We start from the raw sequence: 21087 nt of genomic DNA, 5'->3' as shown, positions 1-21087 counted from the left end.
TCCAGGTTGTCATGTTTTTTTAAGATCAGAAATAGCTCTGTGCTGTTTCAATTTTCATAAAATGTATCACTGTGATTAAAATCCTCTGTCAAGAGCCTGGTGCCTCTTTGAAGAGTTTATTATCATGTTTTTGTTTTTGTTTTTTTGTGAAGACTTACTTTATCCAACTCTTCACTGTCATGTACTCTTTTTATTATTTGCCCTCTTTTATTGCAGCTCTGTAGGTTGCTCTATTATTGTTTTGATGTTTTGTTCAATCTCCATACAGTAGGTTTTAGATTTAAGTCTTTCATCTCAGTTGAAATAGTATCTTTGTTCATCCGCTGTTGAATTTCCACCCCTTCTGCCATTTCAGATATTGTCTGGGTTGACTGATTGGTGGACTTTCAACATTCCTTTTCAACTGGCATGGACTCCACAAGTTGGTGTAAAAGCTGCTAACTCATGCTGTCCCTGCATGATTTCACAATGCTCCACAAAACCACTTGTGATGATGAAGTTGAGGTCAGGTGAATGTTGAGGAAAGTCAACGACAGTCAGGACTCCTTCTGTCTTCTGTGATTTTCAAAAAGTTCTTTAAAAGTCTAAGGTGTGTTTGGACTCATTATCCTTCTGTAGTATGAAATTAAGTCAAAGCATAGCTAGGCTAAATGTTTCTAAGTGCACGAAACTCTATAATGTTCACAGAAACTGGATCAGTTGTTTCCAAAGAGTAGTCACAACATCATCATGACATCACAATAAGCTTTGTGGAACACTGTCAAATCATGCTGTGATAACCTCATCAGCAGCAGCTTTAACACTCACTTGAGGAGTCCGTGTCAGCTTGAGTACATGCTGTAATTAAAGCAAAAGGGGATATATCAATATTAAGATGTTCTGATTTTAGTATTTTAGTTAGTTAGTATGCATATACTTGCTGGAGCTGACATGATCTCTTGTAATTTAAAGTACATTTCAAACAAATCCAAAATATTACCGTATTTTCACGACCATAGGGCGCACCAGGTTATAGGGCGCGGTTTCAGTTACGGGTGCTTTTTCTGTATTTAACAAATACATAAGGCGCACTGGACCATAGGGCGCGGGCATGGTAAAAAACACCGGTAAAACATGCATGCTAGTGTGTGTATTTAAAAAGGCAGCGGGAGCAAAACTGAGTTTGGTTGTGCTTTATTGAAATCCTGGCCCGGATGGAAAGATCGCACCGTTTCATGAAGCGAAAGCACCAAGACGGACCTCCTTGAAAATGTTAAATTTTCATTTCTTCCGCTAGCGTTACTGCCCTTAGTTGTATGGTGACTATAGAGACGCTTCTTCCAGCTGTCCTTTGACCGGCAATCCATTGCTCGAGTCGGTCTTCCAACTCGGGCCATCTCGCCTTGTGTCCGCGGAAACTCAGCTGCGTCTTCTTGACCTGTCGCAGCTCGTTTTCCATCTTCCTCCACTTGCGAACCATGGATTCATTGATATTGTATTCCCTCGCGGCTGCTCGATTCCCTTGTTCCACCGCGTAACTGACAGCTTTCAGTTTAAACTGTGCTTCGTAAGCGTATCTCTTTGCCATTATCGGGGTTGCCAAAACAATGATGCACATACCGGTACAACGTTCTCATCTAGTCCTCTGTTACGTCCGTCTTACAACAACAACAATAACGCCCACACTTCACCCTTCAACATTCTCATGTAGTCCGCCTTACAAAAAAACAACACATTAGGTGCACTGCACTATAGGGCGCGCCGCACATTTTGGAGAAAATTTGAGACGTTTAGGTGCGCCTTATGGTCGTGAAAATACGGTAAGTATTTTGATGAGTGACTTTAGACTTTTTGTACTTACAGTGTGTAACTGTGATGCTGAACAGATCAGTTGAGTCTATACAGTGTCACAGTGATGATGTTTGTCTAACAAGTGAAGACTCTCCCTCTTACAAAGAGCACAGAGACACTGAGGAACCAGCCTGGAAACCAAAGCCAAAGCCAGGATAAAGAGGCTCAGTGAATGTGGTGTCAAAGGTGTGGAGGTGGATCATTGTGTCAGACGAGACTTTGTAGAAGGACAGAGTGCCAGCAGGACAGTCCACATACACTGCTACCTTGTTAGAGACAGAGGAGGAGGAGATGATGGATGTTCTACTGTTATTGTGCCAGACATAGTAACGACCACCATCTGAGCAGATCAGTCTCCAGGACAGATCATTCTCTCCAAACACACAGTTATCACTGTCTCCTTTCCGTCCAATTCCTCTGTAGGTCACAGATATAGAAACTCTTCCTCTCCATTCAACCTCCCAGTAACAGCGACCAGTAAGTACAGTTGTGCACAGCAACTGAGGACAGGGGTCAAATCTGTCTGGATGATCAGGAAACAACTGATCCTCCCCCAAATATGTCATTTTCCTGTTGTTGTCAGACACTTTGATATTTCTGTTTACTGTGTTTGTGTCAACTGCAAGTTCACAGGAATCTGAGGGAGAGAACAAGACACAATATGGCTGCAGTTATTAATCTGTCATCTGTTGATTTATTTTATGACAGTTTGATCATGACATCAGAGAGTTGAATGAGTAATGTCTCAGTTTGAAGATGGTGGAATGTGTGCTAGTTTGTTCTGGGTAACTTCATGAGAAACACACTTACACTTTCTCAGACCTGGTGTCAACCACTGGACTCCACCAGGCTCCATCCTGAAAGAAGGAGGGGTTAGATGTGCACATCATTTAGCATGCAAAGATTTTCATTACATTACTCGCATACACATTATCACAATTTGTGCACACAGCTCTGCTTTGATTAGGGGTGAATTTCAAGTTTTTGTCTGGTGTACAAGCTTAATCAAGTGTGATTTTATGTGACCGACTGAACCGATGTTTGTCAGGTTTAATTTTTGGTGGATAGTGTTAGCAGCATGAAGCGAGTTAGCAGGTTTTTTAAAATTTTACCATGCAAACATTCAAAACCTCAGAATTTCAAACTAGCATTATGATTAAGTGCCATCATGAAATATTAAGTTTCCCATGCCCTCATGGGTGCCTCACTTATATCAGGCAACCACTGAACATACAGTGAGGAAATGGCATGCTAGATAGCTAATGCCTGTCTCTTCTGTGGCCTGATTATACACTAAATTCATCATGGCCCACTGAGCTCACTCCTCCTGCTGTCCAGCAGACTATCAAGACCATGACTATCTTTTTCCATGGAACAGACACTTCTTATTATTTCCTAACTGTAAGTTGGAAACAGATGGTTTGCCAGAAGTGGAGGTGATACAGTGGACTGTGAGCTGTAGTTGCCCAACCATTCTGGCTGTCACAATTGCAGTGTCTCTGGGCTCGTTAAGTAGAGTGGAAAGGTCAGGTGGCAGAGCAGTAGTCTGCTCTGTATATTGGGCCCAGAGACACACTTGCAGTTTAGAGTGGCTCTAGAGGATTAGTGATGCTGACAGGAGCGGCAGAGGACCAGGACATAGGCAGGAAAGTTCCGTGTGTTTACTCGCTAAACTACAGCTCAGAACCCTTGAACACAGACTTTGCCAGAGCTACTGTGTCCAGTGTAGGGTATGCAACCAACAAAGCCAACCAATTGGAAGAGGAGCAAGGTGGGTTTTGTAACAGCAGCGATGGGATCCAAAGTGAATTTGGTCATTTTGCAAGGGGGACAGCGTCCCCCCTCGTTTCCCCCTCAAATGGTCTACTGGCTCTACTGCATCAACTGACTTCCATGTCATCAGTAACTAGTTGGTGCAGGTTAAACTCTTTATTTTGACAATACTTTTGGAGGAAGCCTAATTTTCATCTACACTGTTTGCCATGTTAAATTACTGCATAAAGTAGTTCATACAAATTCAACGCCCCTTGTATGAATTTCAGATAGCATTTCAGTTGTTGTAAACTTACTTTCTGAACAAGACTTTTATTGTGAAACATTATCAGGAACATAGGGTGTTAAACTCATTGACTTGCATGGTTTACTAGAGCTAAGTCTTACTTTATTTATTATTTTGATGATACATTTTAGATTTTTTGGGTGGCTGTTGCGAGAAATAAAATGTACTAGCAAGTTGTCTCATCATGTTCCATTGAGGAGTGGCGGAATTATGTGAGACACCTAGTGGTCATATTCATAATTATCAGACTCGATCTGACTTAATATCTCACTGGTATGAAATTCTTTATTCAGCGTTCAGTCTCTACTAAACAAACCAACGCAAGCTTTAATCATTTATTACCTCTGCCAAGGAGGCTTTTCTTTTTTTTGGAGCTAGTCTAGCAGTTTATCCTTGCTTCCAGTCTTTGTGTTAAACTATGGTAAACATGTCATGGGCCTATTTCTGAACAGACATGAAACTGATCAAAATGGATATTTCTCAGAATAACAGTTCCTTTAACATGCAGTGGTCTGTCCAAACTCCATCGATTATTACCAACAGGCCAATAAATGTTTTCTTCTAGAGAAGGTCTCCTTGAAGACCTCCTACACAAATATCTCTTCTTCATGCTCAACTAGCGTTTATGTTCTGAGCAAAAGAATAGGCTTCCCACATCTGTAAATTTTCATGTAAATTATCTATTAATCAAAACCACAGAGAAAATGTCTTCAGCCCTCCCTCCTCCATCAAGATGACTGTCTGTGGCTGTAGCAGGCATCTTCGTACCTGAGAGTCTCAAGTCTCCATTCTGGATTGTGCAGTCCAGCAGACAGCAACTTCACTCCTAAGTCGCCTGGATGATTATAGCTCAGGTCCAGCTCTCTCAGATGGGAAGGGTTGGAGCTCAGAGCTGAGGCCAGAGCAATACAGCCTTTTTCTGTGATCATACACCCTGACAGCCTGCAAACACACAAAATAACACACAGGACAGAGACAGTGATCGCTGGGCACTGTGGATTTTTCCTTAGCTAAGAATGACATGCATACATTTTCGTTTATAACACCATGACTGAACATGAGGACAGCTGTCAGGCAGACAACCTGTTCATTGTACTGAAGCATTTACTGTACATTACTGTAGTAATCACTGTTAAAGAAAACATTATAATTTTAAGTTAACAGAAGAAGCCTTAGACACATGACACATCAATGAACAATAATTGATGATTGAATGACCTGATAATGGTGCTAAATTAAAACTGGAAGAATCACTAAATTTCTTACAATCTATCTTAGTGGAACAGATGTTAACCACATTTCATCACAATCTATCCAATAGCTGCTAAGATATGTTAGTCTGGACCAAGGTGGAGGACCAACTGGAGTGTGCTAGCATGAAAAAATTAAATTGTGTTTATGAAGAGTTAAACTTTTGTCAAGGAGAATAATGTCAAGTACATTGAGTGATGTGTGCACTCAAGAAAATATTACTTTCACAGTATATCAAATTAGCCACCAGCTACACATACAGACATATATATATTCTTTATATGAAAAAACAGAGACTTTCAAAATGTGAGCACAGAGCCACAAATTGGACAATTCCATCAAAACCTTAAACACAAATTATGCTAATTTACAGAGGTGGGGGACTTGAGTGACATGAGTTGACTTGAGTCGGACTCAAGTCGCAGGACTTGAGACTTACTTGACTAACACTGATGAAAGACTTGACTTGACTTTGACTTTGCATTCATAACTTGAGACTTGACTTAGACTTGACACAGATGACTCTAAAGTATTGGCTTTTCTTTCTTTCTTTTTTGCATATATTGAGACGTTAGTTTCGTGTTTGATACTCTGCCATCTGTCAGTATGACGCAGTGTGTGCAAGCCTGGGAGGTGGCGGGCGTGTCAGAGTGGCACTGTAGTGGACAGGATCAGAGGAGGAGAGGCAGCATGGAGGGAGCTCTGAAAATCTGGATTCAAAGATTATTTCATGCATGGGTGATTTTGGCCACCAAATAGTGTCTATAACATCTTCAGTGCGCACAAAGCCATTATTCTAAATACAGGTACACATGATGCATGCCTACAACCCAACACGACACCGTATCGGCACACATTCGGTGCGACGCACTTTGTGCACGTCTGTGATGGACCTGCTTCTCCGTAAGGTGTTGTGTCTGTGTCTCTCCTACTGTTTCTCATGGAGCTGTGCCCCTTTTGAAAGTAGAAGGGGGCCCATATGTGTAAAGACATCGCCTCCAGGATGTAGAATGTGTTTTATAGAGGAGAAACACACATTTCAGGACAGAACAGACATGTCCTGTTATTTTCAGCCTCCTTTTATTGAGGGGGAGGGGGAACAATACCTGAGAGTAATTTAGCTGTCAGGATGTGCAGTATGGTGCAGTTCCAGGGGAGATATTAATCTAATCTTATTCTTGAACGGGTTTTAAAGAAATTATAAAATTGATCAAATCTGCAATTACATCATATTATTGAATAACCACCCTCTTCTGTTTACTGTGCCTCCAGATATGAAGAATACATTCATAAGAACTTCTTGCTGACTTGCTTGACCTGAGCCATGACTCAACATTACTTGCTTGTGTAATAACAATGACTGGACTTGACTTGCTTGATTTTCATCACAGTGACTTGGGACTTGCTTGAGACTTGAAGGTTAAGACTTGAGACTTGTATATGACTCGCATGTACGTGACTTACTCCCACCTCTACTAATTTAGTTCTCAGTACACATGCAACACTGAATGAAGAAAAGATCTGGCTAATATCAACAGGTGTGGTCTTACCATTAAAGGGATAGTTCGGGTTTTTTGAAGTGGGGTCATATAAAGTACATATCTATAGTCGATCTGTTCCCTACCATAATCACCTATCAGCGCAGCCTCAGTTTGGAGAAGTAGAGAGCCGCTCCAGCCCAGACGCTCAGCTTTGTACTGCAGTGAACGGGGTCCAGAGAAAAAGCGAAATAAACAACCTAAAACAAGGCTCACCTCAAAAAATCTATAACAGCTCAAGGATTAGCGCAACTGCATAGGGATACGGAGGTTCTACAGTTGAGAGAATGTAGTGCCAAAAGAAAGGCCAGTCTGATGGCGATGTAAAGCGGTGTGAATTTTCCCTTTACAATTTACACTTGAACTGACTACTCCAACTGGGGCCTCTTTCGTTCTACTAGGGGACTTCAACGCTCACATGGGCAGCGATAGCGTTACCTGGAGGGGTGTGATTGGGAGGAACAGCCTCCCCAATCTGACTGCTGTTGCTGGACTTCTGTGCTAGTCACAGTTTGTCCATAATGACCACCACGTTCAAGCGTATGGGTGTCCATCAGTGTACGTGGCACCAGGACACCCTAGGTCGAAGGTCAATGATTGACTTCGTAATCGTGTCATCTGACCTCTGACTGTATGTCTTGGACACTCAACTGATCACCACCTGGTGGTGAGTCGGAACCGCTGGCAGGGGAGGAAGCTAGACAGACCTGGCAGACCCAAACACATTGTGAGGGTCTGCTGGGAACATCTGGCTGAACCCTCTGTTAGGGAGGTCATCAACTCCCACCTCCAGGAGAGCTTTGACCAGATTCCAAGGGAGGCTGAGGACACTGTGTCCAAATGGACCATGTTCTCCACTTCAATTGCTTGATGCGGCTGTTCAAAGCTGTGGCCGTAAGGTCTCTGGTGCCTGACCTGGCAGCAACCCCCGAACCTGGTGGTGGACACCTGAATTAAGGTATGTTGTCAAGCTGAAGAAGGAGTCCAGTCGAGCCTGGTTGGGTCAGAGGACTAATGAGGTACTGCTAATAGGTACTGGCAGGCCAAGTGTGCGGCAGCACGGGTGGTCGCGGAAACAAAAACTCTGGGAAAAGTTCAGGGAGGACATGGAGGAGGACTACTGATGGGCCTCGAAGAAATTCTGGCCAACATCTGACGTATCAGCTCCGCAGTGGCAGGGCACCGGGGGTGGATGAGATCTGCCCTGAGTACCTCAAGTCTCTGGATGTTGTGGGGCTGTCTTGGGTGACACGTCTCTGCAGCATTGCGTGGCAGTTGAGGAAAGTGCCTCTGAACTGGTAGTCTGGGTGGTGGTCCCGCTATTGAAAAATGGGGATCAGAGGGTGTGTTCCAACTATAGGGGGGATCACACTATTCAGCCTCCCTGGGAAAGTCTATTCCAGGGTACTGGAGAGGAGAATTCGACCAATAGTCGAACCTCGGATTCAGAAGGAACAATTCGGTTTTCTTCCTGGCCGTGGAACACTAAACCAGCTCTATACTCTCCACAGGGTGCTCAAGGGTTTATGGGAGTTTGCCCCACTAGTCCATGTGTGTTTTGTGGGCTTGGAGAAGGCATTCAACCAAGTGAATGGTGAAAGTAAGTCAGACCTGTTCCCAGTGCCTGTTGGACTCCGGAAGGGCTGTCCTTTGTCACTGGTTTTGTTCATTATTTTTATGGATAGAATTTCTAGGTGCAGCCATGGGCTGGAGGAGTCTGGTTTGGGAGCCACTGGATCTCACCTCTGCTTTTTGCAGATGATGTTGTCTTGTTGGCTCCTTCGAGCCAGGAACTCTAACATGTCCTGGGGTGGTTTGCAGCCGAGTGTGAAGCAGCTGGGATGAGAATTAGCACCTCCAAGTCCGAGGCCATGGTTCTTGACTGGAAAAAGGTGGCTTGCTCCCTCCGTTCTGGGGGAGAGCTCCTGCCTCAAGTGGAGGAGTTTAAGTATCTTGAGGTCTTGTTCATGAGTGAAGGATGAAGCGTGAGATTGACAGGCGGATTGGTGCAGTGGCCGCAGTAATGCGGTTGTTGTATTGGTCTGTCGTGGTGAAGAAAGAGCTGAGCCGAAAGGCAAAGCTCTCGATTTATCGGTCAATCTACATTCCTCCCCTCAGCCAGGACATGAACTTTGGGTCATGACCAAAAGAATATGATCCCGTATACAAGCAGCCAAAATTAATTTCCTCCGCAGGGCGGCACGGCGCTCCCTTAGAGATAGGGTGAAGAGCTCGGTCACCTGGGAGGAGCTTGGTGCAGAGCCACTGCTCCTCCACATCGAGGGGAGTCAGCTGAGGTGTCTCGGGCATCTGTATTGGATTCCCCCTCGACCCCTCCCTCAGGAGGTGTTCTTGGCATGCCCAGCCGGGAGGAGACCCCGAGGAACACGAAGGACACACTGGAGTGACTATGTCACTTGGCTGGCCTGGGAACGCCTTGGGACCCCCCCAGAAGAGCTAGAGGAAGTGTCTGGGGAGAGGAAAGTCTGGGTGTCTCTGCTCAGACAGCTGCCCCTGCAACCCGGCCCCGGATAAGTGGAAGAAGATGCATGTATGGATGGATGGATGGATGGATTTGGCATTTTGACATACACTGGTATTATATCTGAAACTTCATTCTCACATTCCATTTACTCTCTATTTAGAGCAAGTACTGACAGGTGCCTTTCCTACTTTTTATGTGTTAAAAGAACAGATGTGGAGAGCCCCCTGGCTAAGTTTGCCTTGGGCACCCAAATTGCTAAATCTGCCACTGAGTATCAACTACTCATGAACAAACATTCAGTCTAATACTTCATGTTTAAGACCACATTCACGTATTTTCTGTTTAATGCATGACTGTAACTAATAGGGCTGCATAATATTAGAAAAAAAACTGGCATTGCAATTTTTTTAACCCTGTGATATACACTATATTACCAAAAGTATTCGCTCACCTGCCTTTACTCATTCTATGAACTGAAGTGCCATCCCATTCCTAACTCATAGAATTCAATATGATGTCGGTCCACCTTTTGCAGCTATTACAGCTTCAACTCTTCTGGGAAGACTGTCCACAAGGTTGAGGAGAGTGTTTATAGGAATTTTTGACCATTCTTCCAAAAGCGCATTGGTGAGGTCACACACTGATGTTGGTCGAGAAGGCCTGGCTCTCAGTCTCCGCTGTAATTCATCCCAAAGGTGTTCTATCGGGTTCAGGTCAGGACTCTGTGCAGGCCAGTCAAGTTCATCCACACCAGACTCTGTCATCCACGTCTTTATGGACCTTGCTTTGTGCACTGGTGCACAGTCATGTTGGAAGAGGAAGGGGCCCGCTCCAAACTGTTCCCACAAGGTTGGGAGCATGGAATTGTCCAAAATGTTTTGGTATCCTGAAGCACTCAATGTTCCTTTCACTGGAACTAAGGGGCCAAGCCCAGCTCCTGAAAAACAACCCCATACCATAATTCCTCCTCCACCAAATTTCACAGTTGGCACAATGCAATCTGAAATGTACCGTTCTCCTGGCAACCTCCAAACCCAGACTCGTCCATCAGATTGCCAGATGGAAAAGCGTGATTCATCACTCCAGAGAACGCGTCTCCACTGCTCTAGAGGCCAGTGACGGCGTGCTTTACACCATTGCATCCGACGCCTTGCATTGCACTTGGTGATGTGTGGCTTGGCTGCAGCTGCTCGGCCATGGAAACCCATTCCATGAAGCTCTCTGCGTACTGTACTTGGGCTAATCTGAAGGTCACATGAAGTTTGTAGCTCTCTAGCAATTGACTGTGCAGAAAGTCGGCGACCTCTTTGCACTATGCGCTTCAGCATCCGCTGACCCCTCTCCGTCACTTTACGTGGCCTACCACTTCGTGGCTGAGTTGCTGTTGTTCCCAAACGCTTCCATTTTGTTATAATAGAGCTGACAGTTGACTGTGGAATATTTAGGAGCGAGGAAATTTCACGACTGGATTTGTTGCACAAGTGGCATCCTATGACAGTTCCACGCTGGAATTCACTGAGCTCCTGAGAGCGGCCCATTCTTTCACAAATGTCTTGTTTCACAGTCTGCATGCCTGAGTGCTTGAATTTATACACCTGGGGCCAGGCCAAGTGATTAGAACACCTGATTCTGATCATTTGAATGGGTGAGCGAATACTTTTGGTAATATAGTGTATATTGTATTGATACGGATGCAGGAATTATCATCAGATGACCTGAGTAGCACTTTATGTTATGCTGCACTGCTGCCATCTTGTGGACAGTTGACCTGCACTGATTTTTCCTCTTTTTGTCGTACTGAGCTGTGTGGTACCAACGTAAGGGTCAAACAAATTACTTGTGTCACCTCTGTGTCAACAGATGTAAGGCACTGTCTACACAGAACATGTGTTTGGTCAATATCATCCTTCTTGTAGCTGAAATAATTCCAGATAACTGACGTTGCTTTACTTTTTGGCACCAAGTCCTCATTTTCAGCGATTTTCTCTTGTTCATTGGTCATTTTTCCATGCTGTTACCAGGGACTCACTCCACGTGCAGGGGTGTGATCAGCTTCGGCACACTGAATAAGAACTAATGTGATTGATAGATCGCTGTGCATGCAGACTCTGCATGTACAGTGTGTGTCAGGTACCCTTGAATTTAGATGAGTTAATTTGCCTCCTAACGATGCTCAAACAATATATGGTGCAGCTCTAGTTACTAACCTTTGAGAATGAATTATAACTCCAATATATTTATGGCAACATGAATAGCAATGCCTATACCGATTAATTGGTCAACCTCTAATGCCTACCCATGTAATTTAGCCTAATATGAACAGTTGAGATGGTCAACTCTCTTTGCAAATTCATCAAAGCCAAGCGTCAGGTCTTAAGTTGAAATGCACAGTGTTAGTCAGTCATCTCCATCTTGAAAACTGCTCAAGGACATTAAATGCAACCGCAATTGCAACTTGTTGCATGATGTGAGTAACCAAGATTAAACTTGAGGTCTATTGTCAGTTGAAATGTAGACAGCGCCCTCTGTTGGAATCAAGCTAAATAGCAATGCAGACTGACTGTAGTTATTTGCCCTGAGATTCATTTACATGCTACCCCTATTATCTTTAAAGGTCCCATATTATGAAAAACACAGGCCGACCTCCTCTGTGCGGTGATATGATATATCCAAGAGGGGGCGTCTATCCCCGAGGTGAAGTTCGGTGTGTCCAGTGGTAAGATAGCAGTGTTTCGCAATGTCGTCGCTCAGAGCTAGACACGCAAATTGCTCTGTTGTTGGTTGTAAAAATCAACCTAAGTACATATATTCTGTCCCAGCTACAGAAGAACAGAAGAGACAGTAGCCCTTTTTAAAGGCACATTTGCTCCAAGGTAAGGGTGGCAATGTGCCAGCCTGTTTTTCTAAAACCGAGGCGTAATATTCCTCCTTTTCCAAAAGCCGCTTCTGTGGTAGGCATAAACATGCGACGTGATGTGAAGCTCAAAGTTGGGCTGTGAACAGTGACATAGAATTTGTCGTCAAAATAAGAGCTTTACATTGCACCCCATAGGAGTTTAGAACTGGGTTCTTAGCGGGCGGCTTTTAATTTGAAAGTAGCGACCGCCCTTAGCTTGTTGACACAACAATGAGCTAACACAACCAGTTTGATGGCATTTACAGTTGCCTACGAGTATGGTGCAATCAGCTGGAAAACAAGTTAACTCCACTTCGGTCCACTATGCAGTGGTGTTTGAAGTGAGTTTAATGTTAATAATATTCAAATGGAGCTTGGTTGTCATTGTAAAAAGTCTGGAAACACGAGCAGACTGGAGACAGAGACGATGCGAACAGTGAAGAGTTTGGAGACTGTGTTGAAGACAAACACAACTTTCGCTAACTGTTAGCCATTAGCTACAGGGTAGTAACTGTAACAACACATACCAACGAACTCACGTTATTCAGACACAGTAACCATTCTGAAATGTCCTGCTGCAGCCACAGAGTCTGTACTTATTGAGGAGCCTCTCCTTCTGGGTCCAATTCTGGGTCAAACTGGCATGTTTAAACAAAAGCATCTCCGTGATACATATATATACATCCATCATAACATTAGCACATGCTACTGCTAGCGTTAGTGGTATCATCTTCATGCCCCTTTCATTCTTTCTTTCATTTTTATATCTGTTATATGTTTGCCTTAGAAATGTGATATACATAACCGTAAGAATCCTTCAATTTGGATCTTCAGAGGAGATGTGAATTTACATTAAATTGTAAAATAATGATTTTTTTATGTGAGTTTGTCATTGCTCATGTAGTGTTATTCATTTAAATAAAGCATTTAAAAAGAAAAAAAAGCATCGTCTTCCTGAGAGGGACGTGCAGCAGGCAAGGCCATAGGGCAAGGCTCTCCAAGTAGGCATTGACAGATTGAGCTCATTAGCATTTAAAGGTACAGGCACAGAAACAGCCTGCTCTCAGGAGACCTCAGCAGAGCTCATGTGAGTGACTTTCAGACAGCTGAAATTCAGGACCACGTTTGGGTTTGGTGCAATGCATATCGAACACAATGTTGTTGGACCTCTGACAGTTGTGTGAAATTGATGAAAAACAGTATAATATGGGACCTTTAAGGGTTGTGCGGGCTGGCTTGAGATTCTCTGCAAGCTGTATTTTGCCCATGTGTGGTTTAGAAACTATTGTCAAGTGTAGTTGAAGGTCTTTCAACAAATTCAATTCTTACACAATCCTACACAGGTTAGCTGTTTATCAACTAATGTAAATCAGATTGTTAATGGTCATTAGTGATTGTTAGAATGAATCCTGACCTGAGACTTTCAAGTGTACAGTGTGGACTCTCGAGTCCAGCAGAAAGCAGTTTCACTTCTGAATCATGCAGGTTGTTATCACTCAGGTCAAGCTCTCTCAGGCTACAGGACTTGGAGCTTAGAATTGAAGACAGAGCCGTGCAGCTTCTCTCTGCGAGGTTACAGCCCCTCAGTCTGGAGAGACAGTAAAGAAACAAGTAGAAACATTTCTTTCTGGCTGAAAGCTAGCACTGTATATACGAGTGAATAATTCCAACTTACAGAGCTTTCTCTGAGGCTTTTACCACTGGCAGAAGCCTCAGAAGCGTTTCCTCTGAAGCAGAGTATTTCTTCAGTTCGAACACATCCAGATCTTTTTCTGATGACAATAAGATGAAGACCAGAGCCGACCACTGAGCAGGAGACAGTTTATCTGTACAGAGTTTCCCTGAACTCACAGACTGTTGGATCTCCTCCACTAGAGAATGGTCATTCAGTTCATTCAAACAGTGGAACAGATTGATGCTTCTCTCTGCAGCGTGACTCTCTTCGATCTTCTTCTTGATGTACTGGACTGTTTCCCGATTGGTCTGTGAGCTACTTCTTGTCTTTGTCAGCAGACCTCGTAGGAGATTCTGGTTGGTCTCAAGTGAAAGACCCAGGAGGAAGCGGATTAACAAATCCAGGTATCCATTTTGACACTGCAAGGCTTTGTCCACAGCATTCTGGTAGAGGTGTGTTTCTGCACTTTCATCTTTTCTTTTTTCAGACTTCTGTGAGGTTGTTTGTTCTTCTGCCAGCAAATTGACTCCAGAGTTGATGAAAGTCAGATGGACATGAAGAGCAGCCAAAAACTCCTGAACACTCAGATGGATGAAGCAGAACACCTTGTCCTGGTACAGTCCTCTCTCCTCTTTAAAGATCTGTGTGAACACTCCTGAGTACACTGAGGCTGCTCTGATGTTTATGTCACACTCTGTCAGGTCTGATTCATAGAAGATCAGGTTGCCTTTCTGCAGCTGCTCAAAAGCCAGTTTTCCAAGAGACACAATCATCTCCCTGCTCTCTGGATGCCAGTGTAGATCTGTCTCAGTTCGTCCATCATACTTAACATTCTTCACTTTGGCCTGAACCACCAGGAAGTGGATATACATCTCAGTCAGGGTCTTGGGCAGCTCTCCTCCCTCTCTGGTCCTCAACACATCCTCCAGAACTGTAGCAGTGATCCAGCAGAAAACTGGGATGTGGCACATGATGTGGAGGCTTCGTGATGTCTTGATGTGGGAGATGATCCTCCCAGCCTGCTTTTTCTTTCTGAATCTCTTTTTGAAGTACTCCTCCTTCTGTGGGTCAGTGAACCCTCTGACCTCTGTCACCATGTCAACACACTCAGGGGGGATCTGATTGGCTGCTGCAGGTCGTGTGGTTAACCAGAGATGAGCAGAGGGAAGCAGTTTCCCCCGGATGAGGTTTGTCAGCAGCACATCTACTGAGGCAGACTCTGTTACATCAGTCAGGATCTCTGTGTTGTGAAAGTCCAGAGGAGGGCGACACTCATCCAGACCGTCAAAGATGAACACAACCTCAGGCTTGTCGAAGGTGTGGGTTCCTGCTTCTTTGGTTTCAGTGAAGAAGTGATGAACAAGTTCCATGAAGCTGAACTGTTTCTCTTTCAGGACATTCAGCTCTCTGAAAGTAAATGGAAATGTGAACTGTATGTCCTGGCTGGCTTTGTCTTCAGCCCAGTCCAGAGTGAACTTCTGAGTTAAGACTGTTTTCCCGATGCCAGCCACTCCCTTCGTCATCACTGTTCTGATTGGTTCATCTCTTCCAGGTGAGGCTTTAAAGATGTCTTCTAGTCCGATTGCTGTTTCTGTTCTGTCTGGTTTCCTGGATGCTGTTTCAATCTGTCTGACCTCATGTTCATTATTGACCTCTGCAGTCCCTCCCTCTGTGATGTAGAGCTCTGTGTAGATCTGATTCAGAAGGGTTGGGTTTCCTGCTTTAGCAATCCCCTCGAGCACACACTGGAACTTCTTCTTTAGGTTAGATTTTAGTTTAAGCTGACAATCTCCAGAGTTACTTTCTGAAAGTATACACAATAATTAATATCAACAAGGTTAGGTTAATCAAAGGGGACCCTAACACCGACACACAGGCAGGTTAGTCATTAGAATAAAAAGCAAGCTTTAATAACTCAAACCTGAAAATACGAACCAAAAACATTGCATCAAAGCCAGATGACAAAACAGGAGAAAACTGCTGAGGATTCAGGAACCAAAAACTGAAAACACATGACGGAATGATGGTACATGAACACACATGAATACAAGGGCCAAATAAAACAGACAAACTGACAAAGAGTTTTGTCTTTGTTAGGCCCAGACTTTCAGGGAGGAGACAGTGGAGCAAGCAGAGATAGCCTCCAGCAGCAATGACTGTCCCCCAGCCAAAAGAGCACTAATGGCTGAACTGTTTGGAAACTTATTTCCAATGGAACAGGCATCATCAAAGCCTTTGTCTCAAGTAGTGGATGAGGAGTTGCAGCATTACAGAGCAGTGCAGAGCCTCTCAGTGGAGACAAATCCACTTGTGTGGTGTAAGGACAATCAGAACCAGTTTCCTCATTTAGCCAAGTTGACTAAACAATACCTTGGAATCCCAGCCACATCTGTCCCCAGTGAAAGGGTATTTTCCACTACAGGGGACATCGTCACAGCACAGAGAGCAAGCCTCTCACCAGACAATGTGGACATGATGGTGTTTCCGAAGAATTTTAAACTCTCTTGAATCCACTCTACCATGCAACAAGTTTGCATGTTTTTTTTAAGAGGAAGAAGTTGTTCATTTGTATATTTACAAGTTAATTGATTTGTGATTGACATCACAGACAGCAAGTCTGTTACCTCAGTGTGAAAGCTATTTAATTTTCTTTGTATATTTATATTTTATAGGTATATTATATTTTGTACTTATTTTTTTCCCCATCTCCAAAATGGAGTTTAATTCAGTTTATTAGTCAACAGTATTTGTAACTTTATAGCTTTGGCTATTTATTTATTTTTCTCATGTTATTGAGAACTGACTTGAGACCATAATATTGTTCTTAATCTTCATAATTCCTCTAGTGTCCCAAGTTATTGAAATGTCACATGAATAAAATGTTTAATAAACCCCCCCCCCCCCCCCCCGCTAAAAAAAATATTAAATCAATGTTTGTGTCAAACCATGGGTCAAAAATCAGGATGCAGACAAATTGTGACTTTGGTGTATCATTACATCCCTAGTTGCAATACTGTTATCATCAGTGTTAAAGTTGATATGACTATTTTTTAATTTCCTGTTGTAAAGTCTATATATGTCTCTTCTATCTAGTCCATATAGAGAAATGTTCTTACTGCTCTGCAAACATTCAGCCAGCTTCTCCTGCTTCATTCTCCTCAGGAAGTGCAGTGTGATCTTCAGAAATGCCTCTCTGCTGCTCTTCCTCTGCTCTTCATCCTCACCATCGAAAAGCTCCTCATGTGGACTTTGAAAACATTCTGGTTTATCTGAACTCAGATCCTTCTTTATCATCTTTAGTTCAGTCTTCACAAACGTGACAATGTTTTCCTCCAGCAGCTGAAACAAAGTATTATATGAATAACACAGCCAAATAAATCATGGAAAAAATATCCGATCCATGCTGGACAGACTGGTCTAATAGAAACTATTGGTAACAGAAAAGATGTTAAAGTACTTGTACATGTACAGACCATAAATATGGAGTCCAGGTGTGTTTGATGCGGATGGGAAGACTGATCCCTGGAAACCTTTGAGCTCTCCTGGTTGACTCTTTGGAGGATTTAAGAAGAATTAGCTCATGTTATACTGTATCTAACCACACAGAGACAAACACAAGGTAAAGGTCCTTTGAGTTAAAGTGTTGATTACAAAAGTAAATCAAATGGTTTCCCCTCATATTAAAGTGTCAATTGTATTGATCAACAGTCCAGAATACATTCCTGTGCTGCCTTCAAGAGCATACTTCTTCAGGCTGCAGGCACAGGTGTTCATCATAGAAGTTGGTATGGCTAGCAATTCATACTTCTCTGACATGTATTATTTTCTTTGCTGCTTCGACATCAAACATTATTTTTAGCTGTGGTAGAGGTGTGCATTGTCTCATTGAGTGTCAGGAGCCCTTGAGATACCTACAACACCTTTCTCTAACCCCTATCACTTATCTTCACAGAGGCAGAATTCCAGCCTGATCATCGAATGTTGTGACACAACTGTCAGTGTTATAAAATACTTTCGTGAATCCATCGGCAGCATCAGCAAGAAACCAAGTGTGTGTTTCCTCAAACTTCTTCTGATAGTAAATTCTGTGTTTTAGAGCAGCTGATCACAGTCTGGCTGTCAACACTGACACATGACATATTTCTTTGGTGACATTACCGTATACTAGGAAACATTGCTTTGATAGAGGCGTTCATTGGAATCAGCCTTTTTTTGCAGTAAGCATTTCACAGCCTCAATACAATCACTGTTTTAGACTCATGCAGTCATCAGACAGAAGTAAGAACATGAGTGGGGAAAGAATGTTAAACTGTAGTCAAGAGTGAAAGACTGGTTATACTAGGCAGCTTTCAAATGCAATAGTATAAATGAAGTGAAGAAGATCAATGCTGAAACAAACATACAGGTTAGATTAACAGTAATAAAAACACGGATCAGTGATATGTTAATGTTATTAACAGCTTACTTTTTAGTAGTGAGGGCTTCTTACCCTTTAAAATCAATGAAATGATCAATTGACTGGTCACTCTTGAAGGACACACAGCTGGATTCAGGTCCAGGTTCCACAGAGGCTGGTCTCCCATACATACTGTTTGAGAGAATAACCACCAGGGACTGAAATTCTCCTTTAAGTCTTTAAACACAGAAGTTGCTGAATAAGCTAGAAGCTATCAACAAGAAAAGAATCAACACACCAGAGTTCAATAAAATATGAAGCTGTGTGACTGTGTATTATCACTTAAGTTTTAATCAAATACTGGACCAAACCAGGACTGATTTCTGAGGACATTCAACATTTTTTGACAGGTGATAAACTTCATTGTCTGGTACATTAGCACTGACACTGTTGGCCTTTTTTTCTAACATTGCAGTACTTGACTCAGCTTAAATATTGTATTTTATTCTACTGTATCAGGGAGTCAATGAATATACATCTTATCCTATCTTAATATCCCTTTATTATACAAAATTAAAGATATGATCGCCACTATTCATGCGGATGATCTGTTATCATGACAAATCTGCAAATTAACGTTCAGATTAACAACCAACACCAATGTTCCGTTGAAGAAGTCACCGAGGGGAGTGGACCTCCGATGGGGCCACTCCTGTCTGCTGTCCCGCGTCGGGGCCGATGGTCGAAGGTAGACTGGAGCCTCATCAGGGGTCTACTCGCCTCGGTGATATAGTCAACAGAACATGTGTTGACAGGTGTTGGCTAGGATGTACAACGCCGCTAGCTTAGCAGCGCCCACTGTATCCATGGAGTCATTATAGAAAATAATAGCCAGTAAATAATGCCTCCATGGCTGCATCCCATGGTTTGTTTAAAATAAATAAATAAATAAATAAATAAATAAATAAATAAATAAATAAATAAATAAATAAATAAATGTGTCCCACTGTCCCAGCTTCATGCACTTCATACTTGCCATGCAATGATGTGACATTCACGGACAAATAATTTGAAAAAAAAATTGAGACAGTGGGATGTATTGAATCATTTGCAGAAAAAGATTTGTTCATCAAAACATTTTACTCCACAGTAAATGCCTCAAACAATAAACATTACATAGATATTGTTAATAAATAATCATAAATAACAATGAATATCAATGCATACATGCAGTGTATTTATTTCAATGAGAGAAAGCACATTGTTTTGTATTTTTTATTGTCCTTTGAACAAATCTTTTTAGTATATTGATTAAAAGGACTTGAATCAAACATGAAAGTTCCATTCATGTTCAGGACAGTTCATGTCCAGAAGAACCGTTCATGTTTAAAAGAACCCATTCAAGTTTAAAAGAACCCATTCAAGATAAAGAACTGTTAATGATGATAATGATGTTTGAGAAGATTGGATTTTTTGGTCTGCGTCATGTCACGTCTCTGCCTTTGGCAGTTTTCTGAATAAAATGAAGAAGAGCAGAGAGGACTATTGTTTAGATTAATTACATATTATGTATGTATAATTATAAGCGTTCACAACTCCGATGGGATTGTATGAATACAACAGGATGCCACAGGGTTTGTGTAACAGTCCTGCCTCATTTATGCGCATGATGCTCAGTATATTTGGAGATCGGAATTTCAGCAGTCTGTCTGCAGTACCTTGATAATTTACTCGTGTTCGCAGCAACTGAAGAGGAGGCTTTGAAGAGACTGGAGGTTGTTTTCCAGCGGTTACAACACCATAACCTTAAACTGAGCCCCAAGTAATGCCATCTGATGAAATCCTCAGTCAAGTTTTTGGGTCATATCTGTCACATCGTGGTGAGGTTTGTCCTGTCTTGGGGTCTGTCTTGTGAAATGTCATGTCTTATTTTGAAAATATCTCTCCCTCTCGTTTCAGGTCACTTGCCCTTCCTCCTGTATCCCTGGTCTGACGTCATCCCTAATCCCTGATTGTTTTCACCTGTGTTCCCTTGCCCCCATGTGTATAAAGTCTTTGTCTTCCCCTGTCTGCGTCGCCCAAGTATTTCGTCATTTTGTCGTTAAACTGAAGCCCTTGTTCCACAGCCTTGCCTTTGCCAATCACGTTAAGTATTGTCACGTTTTATTGTCTGATTTTGTCCTCTCTAGTAGAGTGATTTTTTGTTTGTTAATATTCTGGTTAGGATTTTTGTGTTTCAGTTTAGCTTTGTTTATAGTCTTTTGTTTTCCTCCTCTTGGAGCGTTTTCTGTTGTATCCTTTTGAAAATAGAGAGAGTAGTTAAGTTTCATAGCCTGTGTGCTTTCCTCTTCGGAGTGTTTTTGGTTGTTAACTTGTGTGTATATATAAGATTCATAGTTCAGAGTAGGTTTTCCTCCTTCGGGAGCGCTTTTCGTTATTGTGTGTTTCATGTTTGTTTGTCTCGTGAGTCCTCTAGTATTTCATAGTTTTTGATTTATCATTCTGTCTGGAGAGCCGCAAAACAGAGAAATAAAATCTGACATTACATCTGTCATTCTGCACCTGAGTGCTCTCTTTTGTCTAAGTCTGACAATATCATATGGTAATGGAGTGGCTGTGGACCCAGCAAAAGTTGAGATCATATCAAAGATGTCAAAAGCTGATCTGATGGAGGACGATGGCTGCATGCCGTCAGTGAAGAGGATGAAGTCATTCCTCGGAATGGTGTTCTACTATCAACAATTTATCCCTAACTGCTCCTCCATGGCCAAACCATTGTTCGCCCTCACTGCTGGACAAAAAAGACGTGGGAAGATCAAGCCAAACTCCAACGCTGGTTCTTACAGGAGGCTCAGACCCTCTGATTGGACAGATGAATGTGATGCAGCCCTGTGTAGTCTGAAGGAGTGTCTGTTAAACTGTGTGGTTCTTGCTCACCCAGATTTCTCTCAGCCTCT

General features: G+C 42.7%; 1 protein-coding gene across 1 annotated transcript in view; it reads right to left on the bottom strand.

Moving 5' to 3' along the window:
- Nucleotides 1-1470: 1470 nt before the first annotated feature.
- LOC119028635 (NLR family CARD domain-containing protein 3-like) overlaps nt 1471-21087 on the bottom strand; it is a 50344-nt gene continuing 30727 nt past the window's right edge. The window contains exons 4-11 of the mRNA XM_037114846.1: nt 18224-18322; nt 17208-17286; nt 16851-17073; nt 13735-15538; nt 13474-13647; nt 4658-4831; nt 2641-2687; nt 1471-2467 (exon numbers count right to left, since the gene is read on the bottom strand). Coding sequence (XP_036970741.1) covers nt 1929-2467; nt 2641-2687; nt 4658-4831; nt 13474-13647; nt 13735-15538; nt 16851-17073; nt 17208-17286; nt 18224-18322 — 3139 coding nt within the window. The 3' untranslated portion in view covers nt 1471-1928. The remainder of the gene's footprint in view (nt 2468-2640; nt 2688-4657; nt 4832-13473; nt 13648-13734; nt 15539-16850; nt 17074-17207; nt 17287-18223; nt 18323-21087) is intronic.

This window comes from Acanthopagrus latus, chromosome 11 (assembly GCF_904848185.1).
Source record: "Acanthopagrus latus isolate v.2019 chromosome 11, fAcaLat1.1, whole genome shotgun sequence".
NCBI classification, from domain to species: Eukaryota; Metazoa; Chordata; class Actinopteri; order Spariformes; family Sparidae; genus Acanthopagrus; species Acanthopagrus latus.
The sequence above is the reverse complement of the archived record's forward strand: the minus strand, read 5'-3'. Positions and strand labels throughout refer to the sequence as shown.